Here is a 15012-nt window from a genome sequence, read left to right on the forward strand (position 1 = left end):
ACCTTAAAGGATAGCACTTGCTGAACTGGATACAGCCCAGCTCCTGTTGGCTATCCCCCAGGCATCATTTTAAAAGCTGCTCTGCAACCTTTTTTATTTTAAATGCCAGCAGTCTGACTCCATCTTGGTTCAAGTGGAGCCCAACCCTTTCATACAGGCTTCTCTTGTCCCAAAATGTATCCCAGTGCCTAAAAAATCTAAACCCCTCCTCCTGGCAGCACCATCTCATCCCTCAGCTCTGCCTGTCTTGCTGGCCTTGAGTGTGGAACAGGTAGCATTTCTGAGAATGCTACCTTGGGGGATCCTAGACCCATATGCTACCTAATAGCCTAAGTTTGGCTTCCAGGACCTCCCAACTACATTTTCCAACATCGCTGGTGCCGATGTGCACCACGACAGCTGATTTCTCCCCAGCACTGCCTAACAGCCCATCTAGATGCCACGGGATGTCCACAATCTTCACACCAGGCGGGCAAGTCACTGTGCGGTCTACACACACGTCACAGACCCATCTCTCTATACCCCTAGTGATCATATTGCCCACTAATAGGAGGCTCCCACACCCCCCCCCCTTGGGGTATCCCCTGTGCAAAAGTATATGGGCTCATCATTCATGGAAGGGTTACCTTCTAAGACATCATTTCCCTCTTCCTCCAAATGATATCCTCATTCCCAGAGACCTCCATTCTCCTTGGAAGAATGAATCCATCAATAGCTTGTACTCAGTGTACAGGTAATCTGCATTAATATTCAGAAGCTGTGGGGCTTCAAGGCCAGAGTGAGCCATGTTGTGATTGTTTGATATCCCATCTTCATCGCCAATTGTTGCATACTCTCTTGTTTAATCATTAACAAATAGCTCCAGAGTTGTAAATTATATTAAGGTATTTAATAACAACAATATTTAATTTAACATTTTTACTAAGCCTTTTGTTTCCTACCAGTCTCTGAATCTCTGTTTGTGCGGGTAGTTCCTATCTCTGCAGCCACATCCTGTCTCTGCTGCAAAGACTGCTGGGATCTGTAATACTGCAGGAAACTCTGTAAGTAGCCACACTACACCAGCCGTACCCAGAGATGCCAGGGATTTAACAGACCTTCAGATGGAGTTTGCGTGTTGTCATTGGACTTGAGGGCATATAGCCCAAATGATGATATAAGCATGTCTTTTGTTAGCCCTTGGATTGATTTCATCCTTGCTATTTGATTCATTTGCGTGTGGAGGCAAATCAGTATATGGTGGCAGATAGATGTCCTAAAGAACTGCAGGCTGTTTGTTGTATGCTTTTGTAATAGCAGGATTGCTACATCTCATACATATAGAAGCACAGAGGTAGCAGCAAATAAAACCTGATGCATTGTGCATGAAGGCTGCAATGAGCAGTGGTCGAACACACACACTTTCTCTTGACCCCTGCAATGTCGGAGCAGCCTTTTCACTGTAGAAGTGAAACTAACAGTAGACAATCCTTTGTCAACCCTCGCTCTCTCGATAGATTTTGCTGTGCACATACTGCAGCTGATAATTTCTCCACCCCAACAGAAAATAAATTGGATAGAACTGGATATAAGGACAGTCTAGGACAGGGATTCTCAACGTTAGGTCTTCAGATGTTATTAGACTTCAGCTCCCATAATCCCCAACCAAAGACCACTGGGGCTGGGGATTATGGGAGTTGGAAGTCCAGTACCATCTGGGGACCCAACGTTGAGAATCCCTGGTCTAGGATATTTGTCCACACCAGCAGAACTGCAACATTCACATCAGAAATCAAACCTGGAAGATGATCATAGCAGCCCTATTCATCTCAGTTGTCTTTCAGTGGGGTGGGGGGGGCACACACAAGTTGGCAAATAGGCTTTCCAGCACAATAGGGCTGGAGTCTGAATGCTGGGCAGGACTTTGCTGTGGAAAATAAACAAGATGAGGTCCCCAACTGCTCAGTGTCCTGGTTCCCTGCTTCCAAGTGGTTGTTGTTACAATAAGCTTAGCAGTTGTGTTCCCATGTGGCAGAGAGGGGAAAAGACTGATCACAAGGTCTGCTAGGGCCAGCGCCTTGTCAATCAACCAAAATGGGGGATGTGGCTGCATAGGCTAAGGAGGGTTGTGTAAAATACATGGTTTCTGGGGCATGACAATTACATGAATGGGGTCTTTTGGTCATTGCACCACACACTAGGATTGGCTGTATCACAGCTCTGCCTTGGGGTGTGTAGCTGCTCCCAGCTCTTTCTCCTGTGAGACCATGGCCCGGAATCGAACCTGGGACCTCAGCTTGCACTGTTGTGGGCTATGGAAACAGCTTTACATTTAGGCCTGACCTAAATTGATGTCCACTGTGGTGCCATAAATAAGAGTGGGGGAAGGAAAATGTAGTGTATCCCAGGCTGGGTCTCTGGGAGACTGCAAAGGCCCCATCTATCTTCTGCAGCTGTTGATCAGTGGTGGAGCTGATGCTTTGCAGGGCATGAGACTCTAGATTCAGACTTTGTTATCTCTAGGTAAGGCTAGGAAAGACAGCTGTCTGAAATCCTGGACAGCTATCAGTGTAGACAGTACTGGGTTAGATAACCTAATGGTTTCACTCAGGATAAGGTAATGTTACATGTTGATATGAGAGGCTTGGGTTCTAGTCCTGCCTTCCCTTCACCTAAAGTATTGCTGGTACTGGGGAAAGGACATCCAACAGGCAAACTTTGCTTTGTAGAAGTTGTTTGATCTTTTCCCAGTGCCTCAACCCCACCCCCTTCTGTTTCCTATTGTGTTGGCTTTTCTCATTGAGCTAATGACAGCGCAATGCTGTAGTTTCTGTTCTCATTTGTATATGTGGTTCTAAGCCACTCCCCTGCAAAGAACTGATTTTCCTCACAGAGGCAGCAGCACAAACATGGTTGAGCAGCACTGGAATTCTTCAGCCTAGAACTTCTGTTTTCTTAGAGAACTCAAAACTTCCTGACCCCAGCTTAAATTATTGGTGTTTCTTCCCACAAGAGCTCTCAAAAGCAATAGCAGCTGTTTAGCTCCACCTTCCTCAGGAAGGAAAAGAAAAATGCAGCCTCTGATAGCTGGAGAATTGATATTTCCAAAGAAACTATGGAAGTTATTGCAAATTCTTGCAGCAGTTGAGAGCCAGCGTGGTGTAGTGGCCAGAGTGCTAGACTAGGATCAGGGAGACCCGAGTTCAAATCCCAATTCAGCCATGATACTTGCTGGGTGGCTCTGGGCAAGTCACTTCTCCCTCAGCCTAACCTACTTCACAGGGTTATTGTGAGAAGAAATCTAAGTATGTAGATTTCCTCTGGGCTCCTTGGAGGAAGAGCGGGATATAAATGTTAATCATCATCATCAAAATGATTTTAGAAAATTGCAAGAGAAGAAAAACAAATCTAAGTGTTGCATGGATAGACTACAAGAAAGCCTTCGACTCATTGCCTCACACATGGATACTAAAATGTTTAAAAACAACTGGTGTCAGCAAAAACATTCAGATATTGATTTCAAAAAAGCAATGAGCATGTGGAGTACACAGTTAACAATCAATGGCGAGACACTTGGACAGATTAGCATTAGAAGAGGCATTTTCCAAGGGGACTCACTATCCCCTCTGTTGTTTGTAATCGCCATGACCCCACTTTCACAAATACAAAACAAAACAGGCCTCGGATACCAAACATCTAAAGCATCAAGTCAAATCAACCATCTGCTGTACATGGACGATCTGAAGTTGCATGGAAAGTCCCAGTCAGAAATCGAATCACTGCTAAACACTGTCCGTATATTCAGTAGCGATATAGCAATGGAATTTGGACTAGACAAGTGTGCTGCATTAATAATGAACAGAGGAAAAATAAGAAAAACAGAAGGAATAGAACTGCCCAATGGAAGCAACATCAAGAACCTGGAAGAGAAAGAACCTTATAAATACTTGGGCATTCTCCAGGCTGATAACATCGCACACACTGAAGTTAAAAGAAAAATAGGATTTTTCTAACTCTCCTGATGTATTGACTTCCAAAAGTCCAAACTCAATAGTGGGAACACCATACAAGCCATAAACACCTGGGCTATACCTGTTATCAGATACACTGCAGGAATAATAGACTGGACCCAGGCAGAGCTAGAGACGCTAGATCATAAGACCAGGAAAATCATGACCATCAATCATGCTCTGCACCCCCGCAGTGATGTCGATAGGCTATACCTCCCTCGCAGCTCAGGTGGAAGAGGAATGCTGCAAGTCCATCAAACAGTAAAGGAGCAGAAAAGAGGCCTTGAAGAATATATTAAGGACAGTGAAGAAGATGCACTTCAAATGGTCAATAATGAGAAACTATTCAACACCAATGAAAGAAAGCAGGCCTACAAGAAAGAACAAGTCAAGAACCGAGTAGAAAATGGAGAAATAAGCCCCTGCATGGTCAATATTTGCACAATATAACTGGAAAATCAGACATCACCAAGACCTGGCAATGGCTTAAGAATGGCAACTTGAAGAAAGAAACAGAGGGCTTAATACTGGCTGCACAAGAACAGGCACTAAGAACAAATGCAATAAGAGCAAAAGTCGAAAAATCCACCACAAACAGCAAGTGCTGCCTTTGTAAAGAAGCCGATGAAACAGTGGACCACCTAATCAGCTGTTGTAAAAATATCACACAGACTGACTACAAACAAAGGCATGACAAGGTAGCAGGGATGATACACTGGAACATTTGCAAAAAATACAAGCTACCTGTAGCCAAAGATTGGTGGGACCATAAAATTGAAAAAGTTGTAGAAAATGAAGACACAAAAATATTTACTTCCGACTACAAACAGACAAACACCTGCCACAAAATACACCAGATGAAATGTAGTTGAGAAGAAAGAAAAACAAGTCAAAATAATCAACATAGCAATACCAGGGGATAGCAGAATAGAAGAAAAAGAAATAGAAAAAATCACCAAATACAAAGATCTACAAATTGAAATTAAAAGGCTGTGGCAGAATAAGACCAAAATAATCCCAGTGGTAATTGGCGCCCTTGGTGCAGTTCCAAAAGACCAAGTATTGAGCACCTCAACACCATAGGGGCCACAGAAATCACCATCAGCCAATTACAAAAAGCAGCTTTACTGGGAACAGCCTATATTCTGCAACAATATGTCTAATAATAACAGCAGCAACACTGATAATAAAATCTAGCCATCCCAGGTCCTTGGGAAGGACTTGATGTCTGGATAAAAGAAACTAGTCAGTAACACCTGTCTGACTGTGTAAACAACAACAACAACAATAATAATAATTGGGCAGTTTTCCCATTAGAAAGAGATGGAGCCTGGCTAACCTTCCAAGTTTATACTAAAAAGGGATTTATGCAGCAGCAGTAGGACCATAATGAAGTGGTTAGATCAAATCAGATAATACTTGAGTATAATAGAGCTTTGTCTAAGTAATTTATAATGTTCACAGATAGCAGTGAATTGCAGACTTCCTCTTCTTTAACCAAGGCTGCCTACATTCAGCAAAGCCTATCATGTTTTTGGAGCATTTTAATGAATGTTGCTACTTATGTTTTCATACTAGCACACTTTCTGCTAGGGGTGTGCAATTCGGATTTTCGGGTGATTCGGCTCGGACCCGAGCCGAATCACCCCCGTTCTGTTTTGTGCCCGAATCTGGGTCACCCGAATCACCCTTGATTCGGTTCGGATTTGGATTTAATCCGAATCCGAATCCGAATCGATTCGGGGGGGTAAAAAGGGGCCCAGGGGCAAAATTTTGGGGTGGGGTGGTAGTGCCCAATGGGTAGAGTCTACCACCCCAATTTCAGGGGGATTGGGCAAAGTCCTGATTTTTTGTGAATTTTTAAAGTTTTAGTGACTTTGGGGCAGTTCGGGGGCATAGCATGGGATTTGGGCAAAAGGAGTGGGGTGGGGTGGTAGTGCCTAATGGGTGCAGGCTACCACCCCAATTTCAGGGGGATTGGGCAAAGGGCTGATTTTTGGTAAATTTCTGAAAATTTCATGTCTTTGGGGCAGATTGGGGCATATTGGGGCAGAAAGTGGGGGCTGGGGCAGAATAGTGGGGTGGGGTGGTAGTGCCTCATGGGTGCAGGCTACCACCCCAATTTCAGGGGGTTTGGAGAAAGGGGTGATTTTTTGAGAATTTTTGAAGTTTTGTTGACTTTGGGGCAGTTTGGGGGCAGAAAGTGGATCTGCCCCAAAATAGTGGGGTGGGGTGGTAGTGCCTCATGGGTGGAGGCTACCACACCAATTTCAGGGGGATTGGGCAGAGGGCTGATTTTTTGAGAATTTTTGAAGTTTGGGTGTCTTTGGGGCAGATTGGGGGCAGAAAGTGGATCTGCCCCAAAGGAGTGGGGTGGGCTGGTAGATAGTGCCTGATGGCTGGAGGCTACCACCCATCCCCAATTTAAGAGTGATTGGGCAGAGGGGTGAATTATGGTGAATTTATTTGTATGAGGTTTGTCTTCATAAGGTGAAGTGTGCTAAATTGATTACTTCCTCATATTATTCATAGTAAAGGAAAGTGTGAAAAAGTGAAAGTGGGGTCATGAGAGTTGTTTAATTGAAAAAAATCTCATTTGCTATGATAGAATGAGAATTCACACCTCAGAAAAAACTTCTGAGGTGTGAATTCTCATTCTATCATAGCAAATGAGATTTTTTTCAATTAAACAACTCTCATGACCCCACTTTCACTTTTTCACACTTTCCTTTACTATGAATAATATGAGGAAGTAATCAATTTAGCACACTTCACCTTATGAAGACAAACCTCATACAAATAAATTCACCATAATTCACCCCTCTGCCCAATCACTCTTAAATTGGGGATGGGTGGTAGCCTCCAGCCATCAGGCACTATCTACCAGCCCACCCCACTCCTTTGGGGCAGATCCACTTTCTGCCCCCAATCTGCCCCAAAGACACCCAAACTTCAAAAATTCTCAAAAAATCAGCCCTCTGCCCAATCCCCCTGAAATTGGTGTGGTAGCCTCCACCCATGAGGCACTACCACCCCACCCCACTATTTTGGGGCAGATCCACTTTCTGCCCCCAAACTGCCCCAAAGTCACCAAAACTTCAAAAATTCTCAAAAAATCACCCCTTTGTCCAAACCCCCTGAAATTGGGGTGGTAGCCTGCACCCATGAGGCACTACCACCCCACCCCACTATTCTGCCCCAGCCCCCACTTTCTGCCCCAATATGCCCCAATCTGCCCCAAAGACATGAAATTTTCAGAAATTTACCAAAAATCAGCCCTTTGCCCAAACCCCCTGAAATTGGGGTGGTAGCCTGCACCCATTAGGCACTACCACCCCACCCCACTCCTTTTGCCCAAATCCCATGCTATGCCCCCGAACTGCCCCAAAGTCACTAAAACTTTAAAAAATCGCCAAAAATCAACCATGAACCGAATCACCCGAATTTTTTGTGCCCGAAATTCGGGTGATTCGGCTCGTGCCCGAAAAAATTCGGGGGGCATCGGGGGTGATTCAGTTCGGCCCCGAATCACCCGAAATTGTTCATTTTGGGCACAGATCGTTCTGTGCCCGAAATTTTTTGCACATCCCTACTTTCTGCTTTCTGATAAGATCAATGAACTGCACTGGCTGGGAAAACTTAAGGAGTTTGTTTTCTTATGATGAGATCTATGAATCAGTTATTTTTAGCCTGTTTTTTGTTTGTAGAAACCTTTACAAAAATTTAAAAACAGTTTTAAAAATAATGGCTGACATCCCCACTATTGCTGCAAAGGCGCTGCAGGCCAAGCGGTTCCAGTGTTTATCAATCTATAGTCCTTCTGTGTGTGCAAGAGGTGGCGTCTTCACTGATCTCTTCTTCCCCTGAAAAGGCTCTTTAGCACCTCTACATATGTCCCCAAGGGATACATGCTTCCAGGGGAAGAAGAGATAAGTGAAAATCAATCCCCTGCAAATGTGCATCAGGACTCGATTAATAAATGCTCCAGAAGTGCTTTATACACAGTGCCTTTGCTCTGCTAGTGGGTATGCTAGCCTACAAAATCCTCCCCCACCCAAGATAAATAGCTATCATTTAGGGATGTGTAAATTGATTTGGGTACAAATGGATTTGTACCTGAATCTAGTTGATTTGCAAACTTCCCTAGCTGATTCAGATGATTTGGAGACAAAACAAATCACCCCTGTGGTCCATTGGCTAGATTTGGGTACAAATTGAATCGCGCCGGATTCAATTTTGAATCGATTCGAGTTTCGGATCCCTCTTATTAATTCCCCCAGATTCCCAGCTTTCATTTTTTTAAAAAGCTAAGCTCTAGCCCTTATAGAAGTAGAGTTATGGAGCAAAATTTGTGGTCACTAGTTTTCAAGTGTTTGGATTCTTTGGTGTATAATAACTTTCACTCAGTGAATCCTTATGAGGATTCATTACACACCTTCATTTCTTCTATTCATTTTGACTGTCTTTTCTACAGTGCCAGCTGTCAAATGCCATGTGCCAACTACACCCCACTCCCACCCTGCAAGGCAGTGGGGTACTACTCAGTTTAAGTTAAGTGCCTAATGGGTAGAGGCTACCACCCAAATTGCAGCTTCTTTGCCTCCCTTGGGCACTACCACCAACCCCACACTGCTCTAGGCCACCTCTTTCCCCCTGACGTGAAGCGATACACCTCCATTATACCTTACGGGGAAAACCTTAAAGATACATAAACTTCAACAATTCACACAAAAAATCAGCCCTTTGCCCAATTCCTCTGCAATTTGGGTGGTAGCCTCCACCCATTAGGCACTACCACCCCACGCCACTCTTTTGGCCCTGGGACCCATTTTTTAATACAAATCAATTTGGATTCAGATTTGGATTAATTCGGATCCGAATAGAATCTGGGGTGATTCGGATGGGTCAGATTCAAACCCAAAAACAAATCAGGGGTGTTTCGATTCAGATCCAAATCAAAACACCAAAAATTTGAATTGCACACCCCTACTATCATTATACTCATTTAATAGAACTGGACTACAAGCAAAATAATTTTATTTTATTCTACATTAATCTAACTGGTTCAAAACTGAACCACTTTTTAAATCTGAACTGGGTCATTTAAAAAAACAAAATGTGATGGACCTGAACCAGGATAGAACCCAAATTTTTACTGGTTTGACTCCCTGATATAATGCGGGCGCAAACACATACATGGAAGTGGCCCTGTTTTGTCATATTCTCACTTTTCATGTTGAGGTGTACAATTTTTTTTTAAAGTATCCCATATTTCCTAGGATACTTTACTGCTGATCTGAAAGTCAGCATTTTCTAACAAAGAAACTTCAAAGGAAGATTCTAGTGTGAAACTGCTACATAAAAGTTATCAAGACATTTGAGTCTATTTACTCAGGCTTGACTCAAAACAATGGCTTCTGTCAAGATTGCAAGTGTTCATTTAGCAAGGCTAGGGAGATCTTGTGTATCTTTTTCTTCATATGAGGGAACATGGACAGCTGCAGGATTTTATTTTATTTTTGGCGGTGGGGGATGTTGCAATCTTATACCCACTTACCAGGGAGTAAGTCCCATTAAATTCAACAGGAATTTCTTAATCTAGGGGGAAACTGTCTCCCTTGCCCCACTTCTGGACACCCATGCAAGGGATAGCCTAAGGCCATTGTGGTTGGGGATGATGGGAGTTGTATTCCAATAACAACTTGCAATGCAAAGTTGGGAACCCCTGATCTATCTAGCGGAACACATGATACCCCATCCTCCTGCAGAACAAAGACACCCCCTCCCATGAATCCTCTGGAAGCAGTGCAAGACCTTTTTAATTTGGATGCAGGGGAATAGCTAGAGGAGAGGGGGGCCCTGTTCTCCCTTTTCCCCAGTGGCCCCTCAGAGTGAGGCAGATAATGAAGAAAATAGGGAGGGATGGAGCTGAGGCCCCTGGGTTCTTTGAATCCATCCTCTCAATTATAGCCACACCTTTGTTTGGATGTGAATGAGCTGTGGATTATTTTAGGGGTATGCTAGTTCTGAAGGTATTTCATATATTAATTGGCTACTTTGGCCACTTTCAGACTTAACGGCAAACCGCAGGTCCAATGGACCTGCGGTTTGACTGCATTTCCTCAGTGTGATCCCAGACAATTGTCCTTTGCAGTCTGGGGGACTCCCTACAAAAGGGGAGTTGTTGGCTGCCTGGGCTTCCTTCAATGTAAGAACAGCTGCAGCAGCCAATTGCGTTTGAGAGGGGGAGAAGCTTTTCTCCTTAGCTCCAGGTTGTGCAAACTGCACAAACCAGACGACACGCTGGAGGCAACAGACCCTCGGTTGGGTGAGTGTAACTCACTACAAACCAAAGGTTCATTCCGAGGTTTGGGGGCAAACTCGGAACTGCAGTTGTGTTCGGGAACCATGGTTCTGATCATACAGACATCATGGGTGGGTGAACCTGAGGTGAGTTTGCCTCACGTTCCACTTGGCATCCAAAAGTGGCCATTATGTTCTGTATAATATAGAGATAAGTGGTATCGCCTTATTCTAGGGGGAAGCCAGGTAAAAAAAATCATCTGAATAAATAACATGTGCCAATTAGGACTGTATAGGTGCTCAGTTTAAACCCATAGATATGGAATTAAAACAAAAAAGCTTGGGCTGCTTTGTTTTCTGTAATAAAAAGGGGCAATGTTTGTCATCTTAAATGCTTCTGGGGCAGGGTGGGGGGTATCACACATGCAAATATAAATGCAAAAGTCTGTAAAAATACTCACCACTGCTAGAAGCATCGCTTAGATTTAGCAAGCCTCCTCCTAACCCTCTGTAGCTATGGTAACTGTAGGTCCCATTTCCATTTATGTACAACACCTCCTGCGTGCTGGAAACAGCTGATGTTGAATAAGTGACCTGGGTTGGTTCCTGTTTATGTGGTTTGTCAGCTGGAGCAGCCTCATCCTGCAAGAACAATGGTTCAGTGGACAGTGTCAAATCACTGCTGCATTTTGTTCCTTGAAGGAAGAGGGCATTATAATGTTTAATAGACTTTCCCTGCACTACGTTTATAACAGGTTAAAGAAAATGTGAAACTAGGTTTTAATTGACACTATCTGCCAGAAAGAAAACATAAGAACATGGGGGCTACAGATTTGCTGTAACACATTGTTTATAGTTATTTCATTTGCATCTTCAGCACAGCCAGCTGTATCCAGCCTATCTATACCTACAGCCTTTGCCCTAAAGGATTCCTTTTGCCATGGAAACCTCAGCTATAGATGCAGATAAAGCTGGAAGGAGACAGAGAAAAATTATTACATCGGAATTTGAACTGATTTTCTTGCTACGAGAATCAATTGAGATTTTCTTGATAAGCAAAAACTACACTGGCAGAATCTCTAGAGAGGTCAGCACCAAGGATGCTAGGAGATGGTAGTAAATAACAAAGGAAAAGTCATCACAGAATTATGGGTATGGAAAGAAGTTGAGAGTCTATTAGCCCACACCCCTGCCCTGATCTGTAGACACCAACCCACTTGCAGGCCCCATTAGCCCTTTTCATATGATATATGAAAGTAGTGTGAAGTGTGTTTAATATACTTGTGGAAGAGGGAAATGGGATCACACCCACTGGTCCTGCCCCTGACCTCTGTGCATTCAACTGAATGTATCAATAGAGTGACACAATACAACTGTATAAGCAATGTATGCACAATAAGACATAGGTTTCTCAACACAAGGTGAGAGCCTATGGCTGCATTTCGCATGTAATGCCAAACCATGTGTGTAAAACTTGTGGCACAACTTCAGCTGAATGTATGGAAGTTAAGAGAGAAAGAGAGAGGGCATGATCCCCCTCCACATGTCCACTGAACGTGGATACATCATATGAAAAGGGCTCTTACTAACTCTCATGCAGATTAACCCCTTCATTCCTAGACTGTATACCATAAACAAGGAGCAGAAGGGAACATGGTGCTTCATGTTGGACATATCTGAATAATCTGGGAGGAAATGTTACTAAATTATATAGTAAAAGTATACTGCCCTTTTCATACAATATTGTGGAAATAAATTAGTTAACCTGACCGTACATTAAAAGGACTAGGTTGAAAATTATCAATTTTACTGATCGAGAATGATGATAAGCTATTCATAAACATTCATATCTTTATGTGATTGTTCCTTTGAGATTTCTGGTGAGGGACTGTTACTGTCCAGATGGATACTTTTGCAGAAATCCACCTCTCCATAAGCGCACAAGTCTGGCCCATGTCTTGCAACATTAGAACCACACATTTTATCCCTTTCTCCCATTGTTAAGCAGTCTACCATCAAATGGGCCACTTCCTCTTGTGTTTGTGCATCTCTCCTCAGTTCCCTACTTCCAAAGCCTGTCATAATTCTTTTTATGAAATTTTGCAAGAGTTAGTACATCTTCTGTTCACTGAGTGGGAAAAGCAAAATCACACAAACTATTCTTTAGTAGTAGGCAGATATGATTCCGGAAACGGGGCCACATTTCCCATTGTGATAAAGGAAATAAAGTTGTTTAATGTTTAGTTTTATTTAACAAATCATGATAGGCCTTGACTAATTTCTGAGAATTCTAGTATATTGACCTGGGTAGAAAACTCACCATGGAGTGGCATTCTCATATAATTATTACACTACCGTGGTCTCCAGGTTTTTCTGGTGGCTTGTTTAAATATACTTGGTGTAATGATTGATCTAACAGACAATAGAATTTGCATATGTCATTCTGTTTGGGGCTGCTGTTCTGATTCCATGGAAGGGAAGGGCTGTTGCCATTTACTCCTTCTAACTGAGCAAAGGGAAATCTCTTAAAGTGGTGGCTGTCATTTCACAGAGGAAGAACAACTCACCCTACCCAACCCCAGCACAACATCTTTCTGGTGGCAGTTCTTTTAAGGCTGTGAATCCTTTTGGGACAGGGAACTATCATATTTCTTTTTCCAGTTCAGCACTCTTAACAGAATGATTTCCCCCCTGATTCTAGCTGGATTCCAGAATATATGTGGAGTGTAAAGTGTCGTGGAAAGTTGAATAAAAACCCATGGTAATGCCATGAGGTGTTATAAAGATGATATATCTTCCTTCACAATTGGATGTTATAAATGTATTATTTGTGTTAAAAGTGTTTATACTGCAATTCTGGACTTAGTCTGACTTCCTATCAGTTAGGCATGAAGTACACTTTCTTAGACTGGTGAGATAGCTGCTTACATGTTACACACTATTCTTGTAGCCTTTAAAGAGGAGACATTTGGGACAAATGAATGATGTAGTTCCCTCTCATGCCAGCATATCTAGGCTCCAAAGAGAGGCCTAGGGTAGAATCACATCATGGAGCCACACAGGATTACAAACATTATCAGAACAGCATGGATAGCAGCTATGCAGAAACAGCTCCCACACCAGCAGCATTTGAAATCGCTGTCACTGGGTCTTGAAAGTATAAGGAACTGTTAAGATCTATAAACTTATAATGTTAATAAGACACAGGAAATTATTATTACACAAATTGTACTGGGTTTGGGGCTGCTGGAATGTAGATGATAACATAAGAAATTCTAGTCATAATGTATATTTGGATCAGCTATCCAACATGCTGGATAATAATGAAAATTATTTTTATTATTCTGTATTCACAGTTGGTTTACATTATTTTTAAACCTTCTCCAATGCTGAATATTTTATTTCACATATTCTAGGTATGTAGCTACTATGTTTAGTTCTGTTTTGTCTGGGGTTTGTTGCAAAGGGGAATTATCAATTTGCTTATGAATTGATTACTACTGATTTTTTAAAAAATGAATTTGGGTCAGATATGAGTCTGTATTCTAGACACTCTGAATCTTGCTCCAACAATTCAGATGGCTTTTCTAAACACTAACAAGCTTTTGACAAATTTGCCACATGTTCGTTTTAGTTCAAGAATTGAACTGGGGGAATGCAACTTTTGATGTAGGTGAGGAAGCATATCCCCATATGAGCCCACTATTTACATGTGACTAGTTGCATATGACTAAAACTAGCTAGGGTAAGGCTGTTAGTGTGCCCTGCCTCTTTGGGCAGTGTTGTTTTTGCATGTAAACTAGCACAAGAAGTATCTTGACACAATATTATGTTTTTCATTAGCTTTAATTCTTCCGGGCTTGACCCAGTTTAAGTTTTATGAGCAATAAACTTGAAAACTCAAATTACAGAATAGTGTTTTGGCATATTAGAGTGGCCAAGAATTTGCTTCAGTTTCAATAAGGTTATAGAGCTGATGTGATCAGTAGTGATGGAAATTTTTATTTCTGAGACTAGCTGCTGTTTGGCTCTTGATTTGGTTCATTAAACCCCATTAACACTAAGTGTTCTGGGATCATTATCTGCTACCAGAATAAAAATGCATTAACCCTACAAGATTACGAACCAGTTAAGCAGAAGAACTCAGTATCTACTGACCTATATAAAACCCACAATTTTTGAAAACCCGACATGAATGGTGGCCACTCCATACCTTAAGTGAATAGATGGATTATTGTTCTAAAAGAAAATTATGCTTCTTGCTCAGGATGCCTTGCAAGCTTTATTTTAAACCCATTGGTCCAATTTGGGGGTCTACTGTAACCATTTCCCAATCCTCCAATGTTGTTCAGACACCACCAAAAGGTACAAAAATGGAGCACAGAGAGCTATATGAGCACAACAACACAGCCTATAATGGCCTGATTCAGATGATCCAGCAAACTTGGAGATGAGAGCTGGTCTTGCGGTAGCAAGCATGACTTGTCCCCCTTAGCTAAGCAGGGTCCACCCTGACTGCATATAAATGGGAGACTTGATGTGTGAGCACTGCAATATATTCCCTTCAGGGGATGAAGCTGTTCTGCGAAGAGCAGAAGGCTCCAAGTTCCTTCCCTGGCAGCATCTGCAAGATAGGGCTGAGAGAAATTCCTGCCTGCAACCTTGGAGAAGCTGCTGCCAGTATGTGTAGGCAATACTGAGCTAGATGGACCTAGGATCT

General features: G+C 42.6%; 1 protein-coding gene and 1 long non-coding RNA gene across 7 annotated transcripts in view; one reads left to right on the forward strand and one right to left on the reverse strand.

The window, feature by feature from the left end:
• LOC128324066 (uncharacterized) overlaps nucleotides 1–15012 on the forward strand; it is a 105267-nt gene that overhangs the window by 40036 nt on the left and 50219 nt on the right. The window lies entirely within an intron of this gene.
• The window catches only part of NOL4 (nucleolar protein 4), a 260409-nt gene that overhangs the window by 8052 nt on the left and 237345 nt on the right, over nucleotides 1–15012 (reverse strand). For all 6 annotated transcript variants that reach the window (XR_008306611.1, XM_053248195.1, XM_053248194.1 and 3 more), the window contains one exon: nucleotides 10754–10934. Coding sequence is in view for 5 of the 6 variants with exons in the window: in XM_053248195.1 (XP_053104170.1) it covers nucleotides 10754–10934 (181 nt within the window). In the remaining variant the exon portion in view is untranslated. The remainder of the gene's footprint in view (nucleotides 1–10753; nucleotides 10935–15012) is intronic.

This window comes from Hemicordylus capensis, chromosome 4 (genome assembly GCF_027244095.1).
Source record: "Hemicordylus capensis ecotype Gifberg chromosome 4, rHemCap1.1.pri, whole genome shotgun sequence".
Taxonomy (NCBI): domain Eukaryota; kingdom Metazoa; phylum Chordata; class Lepidosauria; order Squamata; family Cordylidae; genus Hemicordylus; species Hemicordylus capensis.